This window comes from Neoarius graeffei, chromosome 12, assembly GCF_027579695.1.
Source record: "Neoarius graeffei isolate fNeoGra1 chromosome 12, fNeoGra1.pri, whole genome shotgun sequence".
In the NCBI taxonomy this organism is placed as follows: Eukaryota; Metazoa; Chordata; class Actinopteri; order Siluriformes; family Ariidae; genus Neoarius; species Neoarius graeffei.
This window is the reverse complement of record NC_083580.1, coordinates 77,976,653-78,001,099: the sequence shown is the minus strand read 5'-3', so window position 1 is coordinate 78,001,099 and position 24,447 is coordinate 77,976,653. Positions and strand designations below refer to the sequence as shown.

The following is a 24,447-nucleotide window of genomic DNA, read 5'->3' as shown; positions in this document are numbered from 1 at the left end:
AAATTCATACGCAAACTCTTCATAGCTCACCTGACATGAACGCCAAATTTTGTGCACTTTCGCCCCTGGGGGTGCTGGTTATGGCAGAAATGATATTGCAGCTTCTGATTTGTCAAACTTGGCAAGCAAACTCTTTACAAGACCCTTATTGGGGCGCTATTATTATTAGGGCCCGAGCACCGTACAGTGCGAGACCCTATCGTTGCCATGTGTCCAATTCTGTGCTTTGTCGCCATTGCGGGAGTAATGTCTCTTGCCGAAGACGGTGTGGAAGGTATTTCGCGGGGACGCATGCCCCCGCCCCCCTTGGCCGCTGGCGCGAGGGCCCGTCGAGGCCGCTTGCGGCTTTAATTTGTTTTTCTGCTGTGTTGTATGTTCCCATCTAAATGTTTGCACTGGGGTGTGTGCTTTCCATCTCATTATATAATTTTCCTGCACCTTCTCCCGTCGTTCTAGCTTTCTTCACTACACTTTCTTCCTTGTCCGTTCTTTTATTCTTGTTTCCACCATCATTGCTTTTAAAAAATGCCGTTGTTCTCTGCATAGCGAATATATTTCTCAGCTCGGTCCGAACCAGCTCTCAGTTATCTCTCAGTTGAATGATCTGATGAATCCCTAAAAAGCACTTTTCCCACCTAATGCCACACCCACAACATACAACCGTGGGAAAGAGGGGCAATCACAGAAAGATGAGTAGAAAACGGGAAATGTTACGGGGGATATTTATTGTGATAGTAGGCTATTGTAGCGTCAGCACAAAAGCACCAGACTCAACTTTAACTGAAAGTGTTATTCAGTAGCCTAAACTTATTCAAGCTACAGACCGAGAAGAATAAAAATGCTGAAATTTCATGTCCCGGTAAAACGCACTAGCATGGCAGAACGGCAAAAAAAAGTAACTTTTTCACTCCCCCCCGGCTACCGTGGGAACCACCGCAGTGCAAGACAGAGGCAATGCACGCAACTACAGACAGGGAGCAAGGCGTAGGCAGAACACACACATGTACACACACATACACAACACTGAACACACACACTTGCGACAATACAGGCCGTTACTCGTTACACTATATTAGGTAGGCTATCCAGCACTGGATTTACATACTTTGCAGTGTAACGTTTGATACATTTTAGAATGTTAAACTCGTCGCGTCTGTGCTCAGTGCTTTCCTAAATTGTCGGCCGCAAGAAGTCCTCGCGCTAATGCGCGTATTTTTTTTTCGTCGTTCGCATGCCGAAAAATTCGCTTGCAAATGCGAGTGAAATGTACACACTGTAGAGCCCTGACTGACATGTTTTTAGGAGGTGGGAGGAAACCGGAGAAATTGGAGGAAAACCCACATGGACGTGAGGAGAACACAGGAAATTTTGCACATACACAATAATCTGAATTCAGGCTCAAAATGGGGACCCTGGAGCTGTTCTGATGTGCCACCTGATCTTTACTTCTCTTAAATAAAAAACAAAACAAAAAATGCAGTAGTCCATCCATTATCTGTAGCCACTTATCCTGTGCAGGGTTTCAGGAGCCTATCCCAGCTGACTATGGGCGAGAGGCAGGGTACACCCTGGACAAGTCACCAGGTCATCGAAGACACAACCATTCACGGTCAATTTAGAGCCACCAGTTAGCCTAAGCTGCATGTCTTTGGACTGTGGGGGAAACCGGAGCACCCAGAGGGGACCCATGCAGGCACGGGCAGAACATGCAAACTCCACACAGAAAGGCCCTCGTCGGCCACTGGGCTCGAACCCAGACCTTCTCATTGTGAGGCGACAGTGCTAACCACTACACCACTGCGCCGCTCGCACAGTAGTGTCTACTGAATAAATACTTTAATAGCTCTTTGAGTATTTGATATTGGAGTGAGTTATAAAATAAAATATGCCTATCAGTTAATAATTATTGAAAAAAAAGGTTTTGTTATTATTATTATTGTTGTTGTTGTTACACTTTTACTTTTAACTGCAAATTACCAGATTTAATGTCATGGGTCAATATTTGCATGAACCTTTAATGGACCAAACTTACATTAAGTTGTGTAAGCTTTTTAATATAGCACTATGGTACAAAAGACTTAATAATAATAATAGGCAGCACGGTGGTGTAGTGGTTAGCGCTGTCGCCTCACAGCAAAAAGGTCTGGGTTTGAACCCAGCGCCCAGCGAGGGCCTTTCTGTGCGGAGTTTGCATGTTCTCCCCGTGTCCGCGTGGGTTTCCTCCGGGTGCTCCGGTTTCCCCTACAGTCCAAAGACATGCAGGTTAGGTTAACTGCTGACTCTAAATTGAGCGTAGGTGTGAATGTGAGTGTGAATGGTTGTCTGTGTCTATGTGTCAGCCCTGTGATGACCTGGCGACTTGTCCAGGGTGTACCCCGCCTTTTGCCCGTAGTCAGCTGGGATAGGCTCCAGCTTGCCTGCGACCCTGTAGAACAGGATAAAGCGGCGACAAAAAAAAATTGTTCAGGGTGACTTTGGTATCACGTCACTCAAAAAAGTACCCTTCATGTACCTGATTTTTGCACTTGTTGTAAGTCGCTTTGGATAAGAACATCTGCTAAATGCCTGTAATATAATGTAATGTAAGTTCTACAGTATATACACAAATACAGGTCCATGAAGGTGAAGCCCAGGTTTGGTGGATTTCATATTGAGTTTCTTTCTTACAATAAAGACCAGTTATTTTACACTTTACCATACTGCTGGAACTGGGGTTAACTCTAACCCTAACCCCTAAATGCTAACCCCTCACCCTAACCCCTCACCCTAGATTTCTGAATATGCGGTACGGTAAACTGTAAAGTATCCTAAAGCCCTTCAGGTCATGAAAATTATTATTAAAAATGCAGTTAAACTTTTAAATATAGTTGAAGAATATAGTTAACAAGAAAAGCCCTAGCCTCTTAAAATAAATGTTTTTTTCTGTTGTTTGTTTGATTTGTTGTATTTTTTATGCACTTGATCTTTATGATATGAAGGAAACGTTAGTGCCAAGTTGCTTGTATACGCAATCTTGAAATTAAAAAAAATAATAAATTTAAAACAAAAAGAAAAGTTTAGCTCGAAAAGGGTTTTTTTTTTTTTTTTGCTCAGATGCAGAATCAGAATGAAAAATCGTTCAGGGTGACTTTGGTGTTGCGTCACTCAAAAAAGTGGGCTGGACTTCCGGTAAGCGGTACTTCCGGTTCTTTCCCGATTCGTGGGAAAATGAAAAGTTGAGGTGGGGAAGTTTTTGTGTGCCCAATGCAGTATTATTACTTTTCTTTCACAAGGTCAATGGAGTCGAAGATAAAATAACCGAGAACGCTTTACAACTTCACATCAGGTAGGTGTTAAATATTAAAAATGCAGTTTTCTACTCGGCGTTAACGGTGTGACAGAACTCGGGTTAGCTTAGCAGGCTAGCGGGCAGCTCATTACACTAGTTGAATGTAGTAACATTGTGAGAGGAAACGTGCTGAGGAAAAACGGTTGAAGCACTTTAAAAGTAAAGTAATACAATTTTTATTTAGATATGTTTGGTTAGTTTTGTACTTCATTGTGATAAGGAGAGTTTAGCGAGCCGCTGTCAATCAAAACAAGGTATTAAACGGAAGTGGCTCCAAGCCGGGGTCATTCCGACCAATCAGGTTTGTGCGTTAGGTGATGGACAGCGTGGCCAGCCAATCAGGTTGAAGCAGGTTTGAGCTGACGCTGTCACAAATGCCGAATGCGTCCTGTTTTCCCGGTGTATATTGTTTTGGCCATGTTCCCGTCGCCACTGGACGCGCTCATCACCGGCTGCAGGATGTTTCACCATGTGCGCTTGAAGCCGCTTGCTTTTAACCATTTTGACCTCCTGTTGTTTCTGATGGGCCTCCACCAGGCTGAAGGAAGCTCCACGGAAATGTCCAGCCTGAACTGGAAGCCGTTTGTGTACGGAGGAATGGCATCCATCGTCGCAGAATTTGGTGAGCTGCTTATTTTTATTTCCATTTCTGCCATAATGATCCTGATGGGTGATGATGGTGATGACAGGAGAAATGTCACTGTGTCATTATGTCACTATGCCAATTTCATTCAACATTAAAGTCTCTCCAGTGTGGTGTTTAAAGCACATCAGGTCGGCTGAAGGTCCAAATGCAAATGTGATGCAAACGTCATGTAAAGCTCAAATTTCAGTCCTGCTCGTCTTACTGCAATTTTTATTTTTTTTACATGGGTCTCTAATGCATCACTTTGACTACATAAAACCATTAATGAATGCACATACCAGTGTTTCCCCTACCATTATATATTATGGGTTGTTTTACAATCAGGGTACGCAAGCTAAAAATCACATTTAACACTTATTATCTTTAATATCAAAAGGCTTGACTAAATAAACTTGGTTGTTTATTGTAGCCCTGTGATAGCTCTATTTACCATGCAAAAAAAAATTGGTGATAACGTTATTTTTGGTGAATGTATGGCAATATATGTCATATTTAGCAAAATTACTCGTGTCATTTAGAAAAAGTGCTTTATTGACCACAGATAGCTCCAAAAGGGAACATGTTGGTCCTGGGATTGAGATGCTGGCCTCTTCTGCCCCTCGGACCTGCTTGATCCATCCTGGTGCCCTGTGTCTGGTCGGAGTTTTATCGCACCGCTCCTGTGAAGGACGGCCCCATGAGGACAGTTGAGGGTTATACCTGTTAAAACTGTTAATATTATAGTCATGCTGTCTGTTGTTGCCCAAATGAGGATGGGTTCCCTTTTGAGTCTGGCTCCTCTCGAGGTTTCTTCCTCATGTCGTCTGAGGGAGTTTTTCCTTGCCACCGTCGCCACAGGCTTGCTCATTGGGGATAGATTAGGGATAAAATTAGCTCATGTTTTAAGTCGTTCAAATTCTGTAAAGCTGCTTTGCAACAATGTTTATTGTTAAAAGCGCGATACAAATAAACTTGATTTGATTTGACTTAAATCATTCTTTATACCATAAAACAAATATTTGGTTCCATATCATTGGAAACATAGTTAAGTTTTAATGTTGAATGCCAGTAAGTTTTTGATCAAATTAGTATGTAATTGTGTCAAAAAAAAAATGTCCTCTCCGAGACAGCTAATTTTTCAATATAAAATAACATATCTAAAATGATTATTTTCATCCTAAAATGTGGTCAAGATATTGGGACATAAATATTAGAGACAACTAACACAAAGCTTACAGCCTTATATTTAAAAGCACTATGGAAGTAGTGGATTCTGAATTGTCAAAAAAAAAAAAGTCCTCTCCGAGAATCACTTCATTTGTTTCTCCCAGCCCTGCTTAAAGCGATCTTCTTTATCTTATAGCAGATTACACAAAACTACCATACACACACGTCAAAAAATTACCTGAAATCTGTTCTTTAACTTGTCCTTCACTTAAAAACTGGTACAAGAACCAATTTGAATTTTGAACCCCTGTGACACAAACTTTGTACCCTGATTGTAAAACAACCCTTATATAAACACGTGCTTAAATTAAGGTCTGGAAAAAAAACCCCAAACAAACCCGGGAGTGCAGTTCTATTGTAAACATTGTCCTAATTATATAGCCGACGATACAATATACAGATAAAAATGGAACGATAAAAATATTTACGTTATTCCATGAAATCGAGTCGCACGTGAGCTGGTAGCCGGCGAGTCGGTTATAATCAATGTACGACGAGATTGAGTGGAATAACTGTTTTATTCTATCCACATTCGCTGGATTTTGAGAAACTGAGCCTTTTTTTTTGCAATTTCAATAAAGAAAAACTTTTTATACAAATCATCCGACAATCATTTCCGCTTAGTGTAAACAAACTGGCGAAATGACAGGAGCAATTTGTGAAAAATGCTTTAATAATTCTTGAATTAAAATAAAAAACCTACATTCTTACCATCAGATACTTTCATTCCATATTTTGTTGCTTTTTTTTTTTTTGGTATTTTTTGAGGTTTTGTTTTCGAGTAGAGTTTTTATTTTGTCCTCAGTTGGTTCAGCAACACGCTCCGCCCTTTTAAAAAATTTTATTTACATTTTTTTTCCTCTCTACTTGCGGTATATGAGCTGATATCCTTGTAGTCGAGTAGCCAATCAGAGCGCACGATTGCTCATATCCAGTGAATGTAGATAGACTAAAACTGTATATGTGAATGTGTATGATAATAAATGTGAACTTAAATATGACTCCTTTAACTGTTTGATGAGGTCCGAATGCTCTGTAATAGGAGCCACGGGGACTCCAGCCCCCCAACTTGGGGTAATACAATTTTGAGAGAAAAAAAGAAAAATCCCAGGTCCAAGGCCAATCTCAGCGCACGGAGGAGGATATGTGACGAATGTCAGGATCAGATTACACAATAATGCTTTTGTCTTTCACGATGGTCACCATGTAAGATTCGGCGATCATAGTGCCATAAATTCTTGGTGTGTTTTAGTCAAGAGACCGGCGATACTACAAGTTTGACCCTGACCAATCATGGTTGATGTTCTTGCGTTGTCATCTGGGAGGAGGGTCAAGAACCTGACGATCAGAAGGAATGTCAAGGAAGTTGACACGTTATCGGAGTTGACAAACTAGGCGAATTGGCATGGCTCCTAACTCCGAACACACGTAGCAGATGAAATAAAAAAAGTTCCGTTATTATTATTTCAGACCTTAATTATGATCGTTTCCTAAATCCAAAAGCAATGGTGTTAGATTTTCCAGCTGCTGCATCTCACACACACGGGAAAGGAAAGCGCTCTCAACCCTCTTCCACATACGTGAACAAACAGACACGCATGATTGACTCGAGACAGTGGAGTCCCAGTGTATGCCCCTCCCACCCAGAGAACCAATGTCCCCAGATCTCGAAAAGGATTTCCTGTCATTGTAAATACCCATGCATCCTGTAATTACGTAAAATATTTGCATATTTATTCCAGGTACCTTCCCTATTGATTTGACCAAAACCCGACTCCAGGTCCAAGGCCAGTCTCAGTGCATGGAGGTCCGTTACAGAGGCATGTTCCACGCTTTGCTCAGGATCGGACGAGAAGAAGGCGTCCGCGCCTTGTATTCTGGGTAAGAACATGTGATCTGATCAAAGATGTTCAGCGGAGAGTCAGTGTCGTTTTTAGACTCTTTCACCTGGTGTAAAAATCATTCTGGTTGGGTTTCAGGTGCAATTCTGGTCTCTGTTCGCCGGGGAGACGGATTTCCTACATTACCCATAATTCAGTTTGACTACCTGCTCAAACAGATACGCTCTGAAAAGCTTTTTCAGTTGCTTTCCAATACCAGCGTCAACACCGTTGTCTTGTAGATCGCTGATGTGCCGAGTCGAGTCTCCGAAGTAACTCGGTGTAGTTGTAACTCGAATGCTTTGCATTCTGGGATTTTGAGTCTATTTTGTTGAGAAATGAAGCTGACTGTAATCCCAGAAGTTTGAGATTTTTCTTTTTTCTTCTTCTATTAAACACCATTGTTAATCAGTGCAAGAACGACGACATCAGAGCAGCACACAACCGTGAAGTTCTCATGGAAATAACACGGAACTTACAGAACCAACCATCAAACTAACCCCGGACTCATTAACCCTTTGGTGACTGACCCCTTGAAAATGGTTCCTCCAGGAACCATGACGTTTCAGTTGTCAAGACAACGGAAAAACTAAAATACAAATACAAGAGCATTTTGTTTTGTGCACAAGAGCATTGTGACGTATCTTTCTGTTTTTGTATTTTAGTTTTTCCGTTGTCTTGACAACTGAAACGTCATCGTTCCTGGAGGAACCATTTTCAAGGGGTCAGTCACCAAAGGGTTAAACACACAAGCAGTATGAATATATTTTTTAATATGTTCCTGGTGGTTCTAGCAGCGGAGCCTGAGATCGGCTGACATCTTATGAGCCGTATGTCCTATCACTCACCCTCACTGCAGTAATTTAAAAATAGATGATGTTAAAACCACATGTGGTGTACAGATAGGTTCCTGGCAAGAACAGTGTGTGTCCGCGCTCATTTTGTCAGATGATATTCGAGGTTAGACTTGGATGGACCGGTGTACGCGAGTGTCCTGGATGCGTCTGAATTTATTTGCTGATGTACTGAACGGGAAATGTTCAGAACAGTGAGCACAGAGTTGCCTCGCTTTCACAATAAATAAAGTGCCTGGATTTATTTTTCGACCCAGATTCAGTCTGAATCCCGTGGCAAGAGATCTCGCGTATCGTGATGCTAAACGAATTTGCGGCGAAAATGCTCAGACACGACATGTTGTTGTTTTGCAATGAGCCAGATGTTCGTTCTGTTTGGTTTTCCAACTCGTGCTCTTCCTGACAAACCAGGAACAGTCGAGTTGCTTCGCTTACGTTTCGTCTTCGTTTTGTTTAGCGACACGGCGGCCTTACTGACGACTTTTTTAAGCTCGTCTGTCCATGAGGCCGATGAGCTGTTGCCATGGCGTGACATCCGGCGTCCACGACTCCGTTAAATCATATCTTCTCTGTCAGTTCTCTACGGAGTTCCGTTCCAATTGTTTTGTTTGAAAGAACTCCTGTTATGTCAAATTTTTGGTAACGAGTTATTAATTAATTCACCTTAACGAATTTTCCAGGCCTCTCACTAGAATTGTATCTCCTCTCTGATTTCTCATCCGATTCCAGTTCTGATCGAAGTTTCGGGTCGATCTTCCCTCAAGGAACAAAACTCAGTCGTTTGTTTGTTGATTTTCTTGTTGTAAGCAATTTGTTTACAACTGTGTTTGTTTTCAGTTAAATCGTATCAGTTCTCACTGGATTTCAGTTCTGATTGTTTTATTTGAAAGAACTCGAGCTTCTGCACAGGGCTCGGCCAGGATTGGGAAGGTTACGAGTGGTTTTCGGAAACAAAAAAGGTTGGGGGGTTGAAAATTTCATCTTTTTTTGGTGCCATCTGGAGCTGCAATTAATCCTTCAAAAGAAATGAAAGAAAGCATTAATTTTAAGTGTGAATTATATTTTATTAGGCATTTAACACACATTTTATTGACTAACTTAATAAAATGTTATAACAAAGTTTTAAATTTAGTTTCTTATTCATTAACCAGAACTTTACAAATCACTGTAATTATCAATAAAATCTTCGATGAATTCCTGCAATAAAAGCAGAAACCTTAAATTATAATTTCTAGTGCGCTTAAGACAAAAAACAAAAGACAAATTCCTGTAATCAAGTCGTATTACACAGAATACAGCTTTACTATAAACAACAAAGATAACACGTGCTTGTTTGTTTTTGTTTTTGTTTTTTCTCTCTTTTTTGGATTAGTTGTACTGATACCATATATAAATGACATTACTGTAGTATGCTGGGTGGGGGTAGTGGGGTAGTTTGGAGAGCAACGTTGGCAAGTGTGTGTGTGTGTGTGTGTTTATGTGTATATGTCTATATGTCTATTGTGTATATGTTTAGTGTGTGTATTTAAGTTCTGTCTTTTTTTTTTTCTTTTTTGTATTGTTATTAGGACCCCCTTGAAAATGAGATGCCACATCTCAAGGGGTTATCCTCAAAATAAAAAAAACAAAAAAAAAACATGAGATTCAGCCGACTCTGAAGATTTTTAATATTATGAAAAAAATATATACACAACTGAAAATAATAGATACCGTTAAGTGATGAGATGAGATGCATAATGCAAATCTTACATCACAAAATGTTAGGAATCATTTTGATTCTGTTAAAAAGAAGTTAAATTAAGTTAGAGATGGAAGGAAATTTTCCTGTAGTTACTTGAAATGTACGTAAATACTGTAAACAATACAAACAGTTCAGGAATAATGGTAGTTTATGAAATTACTATTTAAGATAATGTAAATCTTGGCGAAAGAGAAGCCAGTCGAAACCGAAAGAGTGAAAGTGATATCATGCCGTTACCATAGGAACGGTCTTTGTGGGCTCTCAGTGCGCCGAGTCTGGTGGGACTGAGGAAGGGGACCAGTTTTATGGTTCATCTAATTTAGGTCATTTAAAAACTATAATATTATTTGTCAGTAGGCATGTAGGAAAGTGTAAAGTATAAAGTTTCTGTCAATATGTTTATCAGGCTTGTATGATTAAAAACTCGCAAAGATATTTATCTCAAGACATGAGATAACTCATTCTAAACCTGAGAGCTTCATTCAACTCATTCTAAACCTGAGAGCTTCGCCGGTGAAGCTTTCAAAACTCGGAGTATTTTGCTTCCATTCAAGCCTCGTTTTGGAGTCTGACCAATAAGAACGCTACATTTTTGGCGGTAAAGTTGATTTTTTCGATTTAACTTCCATATATGGAAAGCGCACACACGGCATGCCCCGGGAAACCGCTGACCGTCGACAAAAATGTCCACAGAAATGCACAAAACAACAAAATTTCACAGAAATTTGGTTAGTACGGGTTAGTATAAAATTTATAAACCGTGTTCAATGTTTCCCACAGACCAGGTAGCGATTTGTGGTGCTCCACTGTGCCGATGAGGGAATCGTGCACGGTGGTGTCATGGCGATCGGTGGAGTCGGTCATTGGGGTGTATAATGCAAAGTGTTTACAGCGGGCGGTGTTCAAACACACAGTATTTTTCTTCAGAGTCACCTGCTGGGACTGTTTTAAAGCGACAAGAAGCATTTGTGATTATTCAGTTCAATCTAAATTCTTTTAAGTTCTTTAAGAGAAGACAGCTAGAACAATTTTTCCCAGAACCCTGCCTGGTTTCATTCCTCAACCCAACTTTACATTACAGGGCCGGCCATTAGTTTGCTGGGCTTGATGTTGGTGGAAAACCTGTCTTTTAAATTTATGAAAATTACTCACCAAAATTGAAGTTAAAGTTTAGTTTTTACTAGAGATGCACCGATTGCAATTTTTTGGGCCATTTCTGATTTTCCATGGAGTGTGACCTGCCGATACCGATTTATTCCGATTCCATTTTTTCAAACCACTTCACAGCACACACAGACTCTTTTCTTTTTATCTTTTCTTTAATAGAACATTCTGCCAGATTTTCAGTAATAAATTTTCAACACCTCAAAGGTTGAAAACAAACAAAGACATTGTTCTTTGTAAAATCTTTCTTCATGTTTGGTATTAACATATTAATTCCTGAAATAGGAAATTCACACAAACGTTTTTTTCTTTTCCCATCCAATATCTGGCACAAAAACAACTTCCCCCTCATATATTATTTGCCTACTGCTCTGGAACACACTTTCACAAGCCTGTTTAGATCTGAAAACTTCTGCCTTATAGAACAACCCATTTCTTCATTCAGTATCAAAATACAAAAATAATTTCCAGTCATACTTATACCATAGCCATTCTATCATCTTTGTCAAATGTGTATTTGTAGAGTAATTTCCAATGGAATCAAGTGCAACCAAGGTCGTAAAACAAAGACTTTTTTTCTCTCTCTCTTTGTACTCATTTTCACATCCAATATTTGGCACAAAAAAAAAATTCACTATATTTGGATATCCAAATATAGTGAGTTTTTTTTTTTTTTTGGTTAACGGTGCGTGCGCCGGAGCTCGTTAGGCGCGCAGGACTGACACTGTTCTGCGCAAGTGCAACACAATCGCACTAGAAAGCGTGTTCAAGCTGCCAGTGTAGCTGCAGTCTTCTTAGTTGCGAATTACGAGTATTTCCACTTTCATCTCTATGTGATACACAAGTTTTGGTCGGCAGAAAATTGGCATATTTTAATTTTGACCGGCCGGTCGCCGGTCATGGCCGATCACGTGAAAATCGGCCGATTCCGATCAGCAGCCAGTCAATCGGTGCATCTCTGGTTTTTACCTTAGTTTTTTGCCTTTTTGGTGGCGATCTTTCAATCATTCTTTAGTTGACATTCAAGGAATAAATTGCAAAAAACAAGCTAGAGGTTTTTATTTTAAATATTGAACTCAACACTTACCTCAACCAATACTAAAATGAAATATAGTATAATGTAACAACAAAATAATAACTAGACCGGACAATTCCCCGGGGGAAATTGTGAGAGGATGCAGTGCGCGAAGCAATTCGGTCACGCATGTTCGCTGGCCGTGAATGTGTGACCTGCAATGATGTTTCAATGCAATGATTGTGTGTGTGCTTGAGACAGCAGCCGTCATGAAGAAGAGCTATTCAAGAGTGTAAACAAAGTGACTACAGGCGGAAATTAGCATGTACTGCTATAACCTGGGACAGACATCTGTCCTTACCACAAGGATAATGTTTAATTTGTGCACTGTCCCTTTTAAAAATAAAATAAACTCTAAACTCTAAGAAGAGTGTTTGTAGTTTGTATGTACAAACAGAAGTGTTCCTAATAAAGTGGGCGGCTAAGGTGAAGTGTCATGCCGACCGAGGCTGTTGTGTTTTTTTTTTTTTCTTCACAAAAAAAAGAAATTCACAAAATTCTTTCACAGTGAGTGCTAGAAGGGTCTCCTGAATAAACTGATGTAATTTTTTGTCTGTAGTGTTAAAAATGAGGACACTAGAGCGAGTTAAAAATGAGAGACTTTTCTGTCCCGTTTATAGTGGGTGTCAATGAGCTAAGACACACAAGGTCTTGAGTTTTCTGCTGTTTTTTACGAAGGACCAGGCCTCGAACAGTGACAAATAACTCGACAACGAAAGCAGCTATTCACAAAATTCTTTCACAGTGAGTGCTAGAAGGGTCTCCTGAATAAACTGATATATTTTTTTGTCTGTAGTGTTAAAAATGAGGACACTAGAGCGAGTTAAAAATGAGTGACTTTTCTCACGTTTATAATGGGTGTCAGTGAGGCCTCTCAGCTGCCCTGTCCTCAGTTTGACACTTGTCATTCAAAAACTGTAAATCCTATCGTTTAGGTAGACACATTGTGTGAATCAGGACAAGTTTTACTACTACTTTTGAGAAAATCATGTCTGTAGAGTGAAATTTGTGGCTGAAAACACAGTTTAAGCGCGAAAGTTTGAGCTTTTTTTTTTTCCAGCCTCTCTCCACTCTAAGCTAACGAGCTTCACTGGTGTGTAACGCAATAGACACCCATTCAAAAGCCGGATTTTCTCCCGGAACCCACATGGCGTTTGAGCCGGGACTGATCCGAAAGTGTAGAACCTAGCAGAAAAGTTGAATGTCAGATCCACAGAGGAGAAGTTTTCCTACGTTTTAGAGTTTGAATCACGTCTCTAGGTGAAAGCATGCCAGAGCAGCGGATGTTTGAAAAAGTGCTTTTTTTTTCAATTAATTCCATAGAAATGAATGGGGTTTTTTGGGGCGATTTTTTTCGCGACTATGTCGCGAAAAAATCGTTTTCTGTAGAGAAAAGTAATAGCATAGCGAGTCCAATCGAGCCGCACGTTTTGATATATTGTTTGTCTGTGTGCGACGTATGGTTATTGAGTTATTCGAAATCAAAATTTGCGTAGGAGGAAGAAGAAGAAGAATACGGAAGAAGAAGAAGAAACACGTAGAAGAACAATAGTTGCAGTGCTTTGCACTGCATCCTAATAAAATAAAATATCATAATTAGATGTAAGAAACCTGTTAGATTTAAAGCCATGATTTAAGTTAGTTTTATAGCTGCAGAACGTGATTTAGGATTGTCAGATTTAGCCAGTCTCTTCAGTTTATTCACAGTTTTTTCAGAAACCACTTAAGGAAACACCAAGGCAACTAACAATAATGAAAAAGCATTACCCTAATTGGTGCAAAGCCTGCATGCCCTATCAGAACATTTAATTCTGCATGGCTTCCTGAGGGGAAAAAAACAAACTCGAGTGTCCTATCGTAAGGGAAGTCATTGCTGAAGCGGGATAAATGGGATAATGCAATAAGGCCGGTTCCTCGCGTCAAGCTGCTACTGTATGCATCAAAATTGGTTTGTAGCCTGACTCAGGAACGTCCGTTTCATGTAAGCCAAGAAGGCTATGATAAAGCTCATCATGAGCACGACATAGGCTACCTTTTAAAATAATGGGTCAGAAGGCGAATCGGGAAGGCTGCGTTATTTTTAATTAGCCTAGCAGGCCTACTTGCAGTCCGGGTATATGCGCAACGGCAGGCCTGTGGACACGCCTCTCCGGCTCTGTGTGCGCGCGTGAACGAGAAGAAAGCACTATGAATGAACGGAACGATACGCAACGGAATTTTTTTTTTTTCCTTCCAAAATCGCGAGTCTGATTGTGTGGCGATAGGAATCCATTGTGTGGCGCTGTGCAACACAATGCTCTATGTATGGGAAACCCTGGTGTTTGGGGATTTATGGCCGTGTATTTTGAGAATCGGCTGTGGAAAACACGGCTGCACGGTTCGCTAGCTAATCCTATGCTTCTGCACAACACTTATTGTATTGTCAAATTTTTTGCGAATAAATTATTCATTAAGTCAACTTGACGGGGAACTGAAGTCATTTTTAAACTTGCTTTATTTCTTAACGTGTTATTCAATTACGTTTTCAGTTTTATTAACCTTGTATCGTGACTCGTATTGGCGTGTTATATTACACTTATCAGCCTTTTCGGTTTTTAGCCATGTTGAATGTAGTTCGTTTGGTCCACGGCAGGCGTCGCTGAGCCGCGTGATCTTGTCTGAGACTTCAAACGTGACGTGTCAGCATCGCCATTTTGAAAAATGTTTACACAGCGGCCAGATCGCCATATCGTTCCAATTTAGATTAATTTCGAGATTTGCCAGCTCCATCAGTGATTGAGATTATTCCATACGACTTCTAATCATTGGTTGAATGAAAAACGCTTTCGGACACTAGTCCATCGCGCTGGTATTTACGTCATTACTGTCGCACAATTAAAGCGTGCCAGATCTGGCGGCTGGTGGGTTTCAAAATAATAAATACATGCGTGTGTTTTTGTGATAAATCCATATTATACTGAGCGCATTTCACACATAAATCAATACAAAGCACCTGCAGCTTTCAGTTCTGTTTAAATCAAGGCTGAATACTTTCTTCTTTGTCGCTGCTTTTTATTAAATCACATTTGAGACTTTTAATTTGATTTTTTTCAGCACGACCGCAGTGCATGATGGGATATATTGCTTTGGTTAGTCACCATCGTTGGACACTAGTTTTAGTGATGCATTGTGGGATACTTTGAGCGCCCTATATAGGGTGTAAATAATCCTCACTGAGGTTTCGGACAGCACTACAAAATGGCATCCTCACTATATAATGCCCTAGATAGTGAGTAGGGAGCGATTTCGGACACGGAAAACTTCCGGCTTGATTACGTCAGCATTCGAAAAAGGACGCGTGTGTCTTTTTGACAACGTTGGCAGATGTCGGTCACTTTGATTTCCGCTGTACGTTTTACTTCCGTCCTACGATGTCTCGCACAGGTCTCAACGAATCTCGTTTACGGCCGTTGCTTTGACATATGGACTGATATATTACAGAGCATATTTCAAACACTCAGAACTTGCTATAGCAGCGACAAAATAGCGATCAAAAATGCTTAATAAAATGAGATAAAATAGAATTTTGATCATAAAAAATTTGCCTTCAGTTCTCCTTTAAAAGCGCTATACAAATAAACTGACTTGATTTTTGTGCGTATGAAAATGAAGGGACTATGTAAAAAAAAAAAAAAAGCTGTTATACCTAAACGGTTAATGAGATTATATTTTTATTAAATGTCTTGAATTAAAGCTGAAAGTGATGGCTTCATTTCAAATCCATTGTCGTGGTGTACAGAGGAAAAAAAAAAGTTCATGGACACATGACCATTACAGCCCTTGTTAAGACGTGACGTCTCGACCTTCTGATAATACCGTTTCCAGGTCCAAGCCTTTCCTGCGTTGGCTGAGGTTCTCGTCCTTGAGTCCTCAATCTCCTGCTTTCCTTGTGATAAATAACAGAAATGGAAATGGCTGCAGTTGACTTACAACCGAGCCGAGTTACAATTCTTAAACAAATGAAGACCAGAATGTCAAGGGCGTAGTCGCTCATCTGACCTGCCGTCAAAACCACCATGACGACCAAAACATCAAACAGAACTGAAATGTGACGATGTGAGAGAGAGAGAGAGAGAGAGAGAGAGAGAGGACCAACCTCCACGACAAACTGTTTACAACAGGAACATCAACAAAACGACTACAATTTGTTTCCTGAGCGAAGACCAGCCCAAAACAAACATCGATCAGAGCTGAATTCGCATAATAGAGAGAGGAGATACAATTCTAATCAGAATAAAATGTGTTTAGTTGACCTAATGACTAATTTGTCCACAAAAAATTGACAATACAATGATCAAGTCGTGTTGTGCAGGAGGTCGAGTTCTTTCAAATAAAACAATCAGAACTGAGAGAGGAGAACTGATACGATTTCACTGAAAATAAACACAGGTGTAAACAGGAAAATCAACAAACAAACAAGTTTTGTTCCTCGACGGAAGATCGACCTAAAACATCGATCAGAACTGGAATCGGATGAGAAATCAGACAAGAGATACCGGTACAATTCTAGTGAGAGGCTTGGAAAATTTGTTAATTTGGCCTAATTAGTAACTCGTTAGCAAAATATTTGACAAAACAATGACCGAGTTTTCTGCAGCGTGACGAGTTCTTTCAAACAAAACAATCAGAACGGAAATCCGTGGAGAACTGACGGAGGAGATGCGATTTAACTGAATTGTGGACGACGGATGGATGACGGACGCATTTGCAGTGACCAAATAGCGATCAAAAATCAAGAACTCAAGATTTTTATTTGTCATATACACAATAACAGACACAGCGGTTTATTATTGGGTAATGAAATTCTTATTTTGCAATTGCCCGACCAAACTACGCTTACCAATATAAAAAGAAATATATATATATGAGTGATTCCACGCTTATGGGTACTGAAATGGGGACATGAACTTATTCACCTAAAACCATTTCTTTTTTTACCATCAGGTCACAAAACATGTAATCTTTAATGAATGATATGTTAAAAGATAACTTTAATTTTCTGAGGTGTAATAAAAACATATTTATATGCCAAAGTCAGAACGTAACAGAAGTGTTGTGGACATATAGATTCTCAATTTTAACAATGTAGAATTACTTTTTGAAACATAGGAAGGTGATGTTTTAGCAAATATAATTAATAAACATGTGTAGTAGAATAAACATACACATTCTTTCAATAAGATTAACATGGTATAGAGCTAGATTGTAATTAATTTGTAACAGACGCGAGATGGACAATCGTAACAGAAGTAATGTAACAGACATCATTTTGGAACTCATAGGCTTGACTTTGGCATATAAATATGTTTTTATTACATCTCAGAAAATTAAAGTTATCTTTTAACATATCATTCATTAAAGATTACATGTTTTGTGACCTGATGGTAAAAAAAGAAATGGTTTTAGGTGAATAAGTTCATGTCCCCATTTCAGTACCCATAAGCGTGGAATCACTCATTATATATATATATATATATATATATATATATATATATATATATATATATATATATAATATGAAATATAAAATATAAAGTGCATATGGAATGCAAAATATAAAGGTAGAGTGAAAAATGAAGATAACATTTAAAAAAAAAAAAGGAGAGGCAAACAAAACTGTGCAAATATAGAGGTAGATATACTGTGCAATGTCTTGTGCAATTCCTACTGGCATTTTTTCACTCAGGGTCCACATTTCTGTTCCAAAATGGTCATTTTTTTGACATTTTAGTTTCCAGATTGGGGCGGCACGGTGGTGTAGTGGTTAGCGCTGTCGCCTCACAGCAAGAAGGTCCGGGTTCGAGCCCCGTGGCCGGCGAGGGCCTTTCTGTGCGGAGTTTGCATGTTCTCCCCGTGTCCGCGTGGGTTTCCTCCGGGTGCTCCGGTTTCCCCCACAGTCCAAAGACATGCAGGTTAGGTTAACTGGTGACTCTAAATTGACCGTAGGTGTGAATGTGAGTGTGATTGGTTGTCTGTGTCTATGTGTCAGCCCTGTGATGACCTGGCGACTTGTCCAGGGTGTACCCCGCCTTTTGCCCGTAGTCAGCTGGGATAGGCTCCAGCTTGCCTGCGACCCTGTAGAACAGGATAAAGCGGCTACAGATAATGAGATGAGTTTTCAGTGCATTTTGTTTCCACATATCTTAATATTACAGTGTGAAAATTTCATGAGGTATCCTCATCTGATTCAGAAGATATGGCCTGCTGATCAAGATGACCGTTTCGGTGAATTGGTGGGGGCTACAGAGACTACACCAGGGTATATTTTTTTCCACAGAATAAAAAAAAAAAAAAGATTTAAAGGTATGACTAGTTATATTTTCTCATCTCATTATCTCTAGCCGCTTTATCCTGTTCTACAGGGTCGCAGGCAAGCTGGAGCCTATCCCAGCTGACTACGGGCGAAAGGCGGGGTTCACCCTGGACAAGTCGCCAGGTCATCACAGGGCTGACACATAGACACAGACAACCATTCACACTCACATTCACACCTACGCTCAATTTAGAGTCACCAGTTAACCTAACCTGCATGTCTTTGGACTGTGGGGGAAACCGGAGCACCCGGAGGAAACCCACGCGGACACGGGGAGAACATGCAAACTCCGCACAGAAAGGCCCTCGCCGGCCACGGGGCTCGAACCCAGGACCTTCTTGCTGTGAGGCGACAGCGCTAACCACTACACCACCGTGCCACCCTAGATATATTTTATTGGAAATATTATGAAATGCAATTTGTATGGCAGTGAGCACAGAATCGAATATCTTTTCTAACGAAGAATTGGGGGCTACGGAGACTACGTTTCTCAATTAAACCGCTACTCAGTGCAATTACTTTAAGTCTGTAATGACTAAAGGCATTTTTATACCTTTACCTCTCATGGTAATTATAAATTCTTTAACCCTGAGTTTAGAGAGGGCTACGGCAGGGCTGTGAAAAATCCGCGGAATTCCCTGAATTTGGCCGCCAAAAATATCATTTTAGTAAATCATCTAATTTTGCAATAAAAATGGGGGAGGTTTCTTTTGCGACAATGACAGACCGGTTTACGGCATTTGCGCCATGCTTACAAACCACGGCGCGAATCTTGTGCTCTTTAAACATGCTTTCGATATCAACGGTTTTGAAAAGGAGAATTTCGCGGTATGTCTGTGTCACGGAGGGACATCGTTCAGAGGGAGGACGGTGAGACTGACGATGTCAAAAACATTTGACAAGGAAAACGGCATCAAAAATCCATGGAATTGGCGATGGCTGGAGTTTAAAGTCGGTAGTGAATGAGCACATACGGAAGATAAAAGAACCGGGGAAAGCTTACTGCATCTTGTGCCATCAGGATGTGAAGTACGGTTCTGGTGGAAGAATGCGTTTGGTTGACCATGTTAAAGGAAAAAAATATGCGGAATTGGTGAAATTGAAGCTGTCGAACTATAGATTACCAGGTAGACCATCTTGTTCACATTTTATATATTCAATTTATAATAATAATGATGATAAACAGTTCAAATTAAATGGCATGGTTGAGAAAATATTTGCTTTCAGGAGATGCTTCAAATCTATCAATATACACAAAATCTGTTGAGCTTCTGGGGCCCTGGCTCCTGGGGGGCTGCTCCCCCCAGACCCCCTGCTAAAATTGTTTCCTTGGATTTTGTCATTTCTATTTCACAGCCCTGTACGGAGACTACATGGCTTTTTCCATTATCCCAGTGAACATTTTCAATGGTGTCTGTGCCTTACAGTCAACACGTATTTTTTTTTTTTTTCTGTGTGTTATTCTGACATGTATAGAGATTGAAACTACCAAAATGGATACCATTAAAAGAATCAGTGACTGAATTTCTGGGTTCCTTTTTGAGAACACTGACCAAAAATGTCATTTGGCATAACGATGGACACATTATTAAAGGAACAGTCCACCGTACTTCCATAATGAAATATGCTCTTATCTGAATTGAGACGAGCTGCTCCGTACCTGTCCGAGCTTTGCGCGACCTCCCAGTCAGTCAGACGCAGTCAGACGCGCTGTCACTCCTGTTAGCAATGTAGCTAGGCTCAGTATGGCCAATAGTATTTTTTGGGGCTGTAGTTAGATGCGACCAAACTCTTCCGCGTTTTTCCTGTTTACATAGGTTTATATGACCAGTGATATGAAACAAGTTCAGTTACACAAATTGAAATGTGGCGATTTTCTGTGCTATGGAAAGTCCGCACTATAATGACAGGCGTACTAACACCTTCTGCGCGCTTCGGTAGCGCATTGATACGGAGCTCAGATATCAATGCGCTGCCGAAGCGCGCAGAAGGTGTTAGTACGCCTGTCATTATAGTGCGGACTTTCCATAGCATAGAAAATCGCTACATTTCAATTTGTGTAACTGAACTTGTTTCATGTCACTGGTCATATAAACCTATGTAAACAGGAAAAACGCGGAAGAGTTTGGTCGCATCTAACTACAGCCCCAAAAAATACTATTGGCCATACTGAGCCTAGCTACATTGCTAACAGGAGTGACAGCGCGTCTGACTGACTGGGAGGTCGTGCAAAGCTCGGAGAGGTACGGAGCAGCTCGTCTCAATTCAGATAAGAGCATATTTCATTATGGAAGTACGGTGGACTTCCTTTAAAGAACTGCAAAATTTTTGCCAGGTGATAAATGACTCCTCCTTTATATGCATATATTAAATTAAGCAGAGATACTACGGTACATTATCATTTCATATCAATCTTGTAGCACAAAATGCACTAGAAATGTGGGATTTTGTATGATGTTATATACAGTAGTCCAATGTACAGCGGAACAGTACAACATGCCAAAACAGCCCTAAAATGGGCCAAAAAGGCATAAAAAAAAATGAAAGAATCAACATGGAAACAATTTAAAAAGTGTTCTCTGTGGTGATCTGATGAAACTAATGTAAACATATAAGTTTAATACAAGAAACTTGACTTTTTTTTTTAAAATACACCTGCATAACATCTTACTTCTCCAAATGTGGACCCTGAGTGAAAAAATGCCGTATATTTAATAAAATGAGAGAGATAATTTTGATGATAAATTTGCCTTCAGTTCCCCTTTGACACATTTTCTTCTAAATAGAATTGTGTGTCTGTTATTTCTCATGCAGATTCAGTTCTGTTTGATGTTTTGGGCTGATCTTCCCTCGGGGAACAAAGTGTAATCCTTTTGTTGATGTTCCTGTTGTAAACAGTTTGTCATGGAGGTTGGTCCTCTCTCTCTCTCTCTCTCTCTCTCACATCGTCACATTTCAGTTCTGTTTGATGTTCTGGTCGTCACGGTGGTTTTGATGGCAGGCCAGATGAGCTCCTACGTCCTTGACGTTCTGGTATCACAACAAACAGTAACAATGCAAACAACAATGCAAGCAATGCAAACAACGGTTGTTTGCAGAACATACAAAAGGAAGACTGATGCATCAGGAAATATGACGAATTTCTTTGACCATCAAAAAGTGCCCCAAAGAGTGTGACGCAATCCAAACATCATGTAGCGCGAACCAGAGTGTAAAAACATCACAGCCAGAAATGGCACAATAAACAATTATAACACACACACTCGCTGGGAAAAAAAGTGCTACTTATGAGAAAATATATACAACCCCGATTCCAAAAAAGTTGGGATAAAGTACAATTTGTAAATAAAAACAGAATGCAATAATTTACAAATCTCAAAAACTTATATTGTATTCACAATAGAACATAGACAACATATCAAATGTCGAAAGTGAGACATTTTGAAATTTCATGCCAAATATTGGCTCATTTTGAAATTTCATGCCAAATATTGGCTCATTTGAAATTTCATGACAGCAACACATCTCAAAAAAGTTGGGACAGGGGCAATAAGAGGCTGGAAAAGTTAAAGGGACAAAAAAGGAACAGCTGGAGGACCAAATTGCAACTCATTAGGTCAATTGGCAATAGGTCATTAACATGACTGGGTATAAAAAGAGCATCTTGGAGTGGCAGCGGCTCTCAGAAGTAAAGATGGGAAGAGGATCACCAATCCCCCTAATTCTGCACCGACAAATAGTGGAGCAATATCAGAAAGGAGTTCGACAGTGTAAAATTGCAAAGAGTTTGAACATATCATTATCTACAGTGCATAATATCATCAAAAGATTCAGAGAATCTGGAAGAATCTCTGTGCGTAAGGGTCAAGGCCGGAAAACCATACCGGGTGCCCGTGATCTTCGGGCCCTTAGATGGCACTGCATCACATACAGGCATGCTTCTGTATTGGAAATCACAAAATGGGCTCAGGAATATTTCCAGAGAACATTATCTGTGAACACAATTCACCGTGCCATCCGCCGTTGCCAGCTAAAACTCTATAGTTCAAAGAAGAAGCCGTATCTAAACATGATCCAGAAGCGCAGACGTCTTCTCTGGGCCAAGGCTCATTTAAAATGGACTGTGGCAAAGTGGAAAACTGTTCTGTGGTCAGACGAATCAAAATTTGAAGTTCTTTATGGAAATCAGGGACGCCGTGTCATTTGGACTAAAGAGGAGAAGGACGACCCAAGTTGTTATCAGCGCTCAGTTCAGAAGCCTGCATCTCTGATGGTATGGGGTTGCATTAGTGCGTGTGGCATGGGCAGCTTACACATCTGGAAAGACACCATCAATGCTGAAAGGTATATCCAGGTTCTAGAGCAACATATGCTCCCATCCAGACGACGTCTCTTTCAAGGAAGACCTTGCATTTTCCAACATGACAATGCCAAACCACATACTGCATCAATTACAGCATCATGGCTGCGTAGAAGAAGGGTCCGGGTACTGAACTGGCCAGCCTGCAGTCCAGATCTTTCACCCATAGAAAACATTTGGCGCATCATAAAACGGAAGATACGGCAAAAAAGACCTAAGACAGTTGAGCAACTAGAATCCTACATTAGACAAGAATGGGTTAACATTCCTATCCCTAAACTTGAGCAACTTGTCTCCTCAGTCCCCAGACGTTTACAGACTGTTGTAAAGAGAAAAGGGGATGTCTCACAGTGGGAAACATGGCCTTGTCCCAACTTTTTTGAGATGTGTTGTTGTCATGAAATTTAAAATCACCTAATTTTTCTCTTTAAATGATACATTTTCTCAGTTTAAACATTTGATATGTCATCTATGCTCTATTCTGAATAAAATATGGAATTTTGAAACTTCCACATCATTGCATTCCGTTTTTATTTACAATTTGTACTTTGTCCCAACTTTTTTGGAATCGGGGTTGTACACGTGGAAAAACATTTGTATCCTGTTCATGCACTACTTTGATTCTGTGTAAATTTATGCAAAAGAAGACTGACGAATGCAAACCTCGACTTGATCGACTCCATATAATTGGAACGGAATGCTACACTTTTTTATTTGTATAATTTAATTTATCTAACTAGCTAAATTAATAAATAAATGGATGCTAACGTGTCAGGTTTCCAAGTCAAACACACGCCGCGATGTTACACTCTGACGAGCTCCGTTTCTCTTCTAAATGTTCCGCCGTCGTCATGATCTGCGTCTCAAACTACAAACTCTGACCTGAATCCCAAATCCAGAAGACTGTCATGCAAAACAGTGCTTTCTCCAAGTTTAAAGGTGACAGGAGATGTTTTTAAAAATGAAAACGCAAACTGTAACAAGAAAATCGCTTCGTCTTGGTATTCAGTAACAGTCTTGAATAGCACATACGTCTGCGATTTGAGACGGTGAGTGATGGACGGGGAAATTTTTCGTTTTTTGTTAATAAGACTGTGTGTTAATTTAAACATCACTTCTCTGAAAGTGACGTCTTAAAGCTTGATGGAAGCTAACAGTGTTGACTTTCTGTGTTGAAGGATTTCGCCGGCGCTACTAAGGCAAGCCTCGTACGGGACGATTAAAATCGGGACGTACAACACGCTGAAGAAGTTGTTTGTGAGCCGTCCTGAAGGTGAGTACAGAAATCTGTTCTCTGTGCCTCGGTAATTTCATCCGACGTGCCGGTTGAATCGGTGTAACACGATCATGGTGTGTGTGTGTGTGAATATTACTACTTTTAGATAACGGCTAAAGTGGTGTGCGTGTGTGTATATAAGTGATGCGTTTACCCGTGGTTGTTTTGGAAAGAGGCGTGGTTACAGCATCACATTTTTATCTTACTGATGTTAGCACATTTTTGTGTGTAGCTGAATTCATCACCTCGAGTTTGTTGCTCTGTATTGCCATCTAGTGGTGGAACTGGTTCACTGCAGTCCGCAAAGCTATTTTTGTGAGCGTGTTTGTTTTTGTTGCATAATAGTTAACAAGATTCACAAAAACGAGATGCGGAAAGATTTTCACTCGTCCTGTGTTTTGTTTGTTTGTATATTTCTAGAACCTGTATCATGTGGTTCAGTCCATGAAGATACTTTTTTTTTTTTCCCTTTCCCCTTCCTTCCCCAGAAGGTCTGCTCTGGCTAGTCAGAATCCTCCATACGTTTGTACTAGAGCCCTGCACTCCCGCGGGACCTGCAGGACCC

At 40.2% G+C, this 24,447-nt stretch overlaps 1 protein-coding gene across 2 annotated transcripts in view; it reads left to right on the top strand.

Moving 5' to 3' along the window:
* The first annotated feature begins 3,179 nt into the window (after positions 1–3,179).
* Positions 3,180–24,447, top strand: part of slc25a14 (solute carrier family 25 member 14) — a 41,939-nt gene continuing 20,671 nt past the window's right edge. The window contains exons 1-4 of one of the 2 annotated variants that reach the window (XM_060936470.1): positions 3,180–3,325; positions 3,866–3,950; positions 6,923–7,061; positions 23,785–23,879. In XM_060936470.1, coding sequence (XP_060792453.1) covers positions 3,887–3,950; positions 6,923–7,061; positions 23,785–23,879 — 298 coding nt within the window. In that variant the 5' untranslated portion in view covers positions 3,180–3,325; positions 3,866–3,886. Of the gene's footprint in view, positions 3,326–3,845; positions 3,951–6,922; positions 7,062–23,784; positions 23,880–24,447 lie in introns of those variants that run through there. The other variant, XM_060936469.1, reaches the window with a different exon arrangement.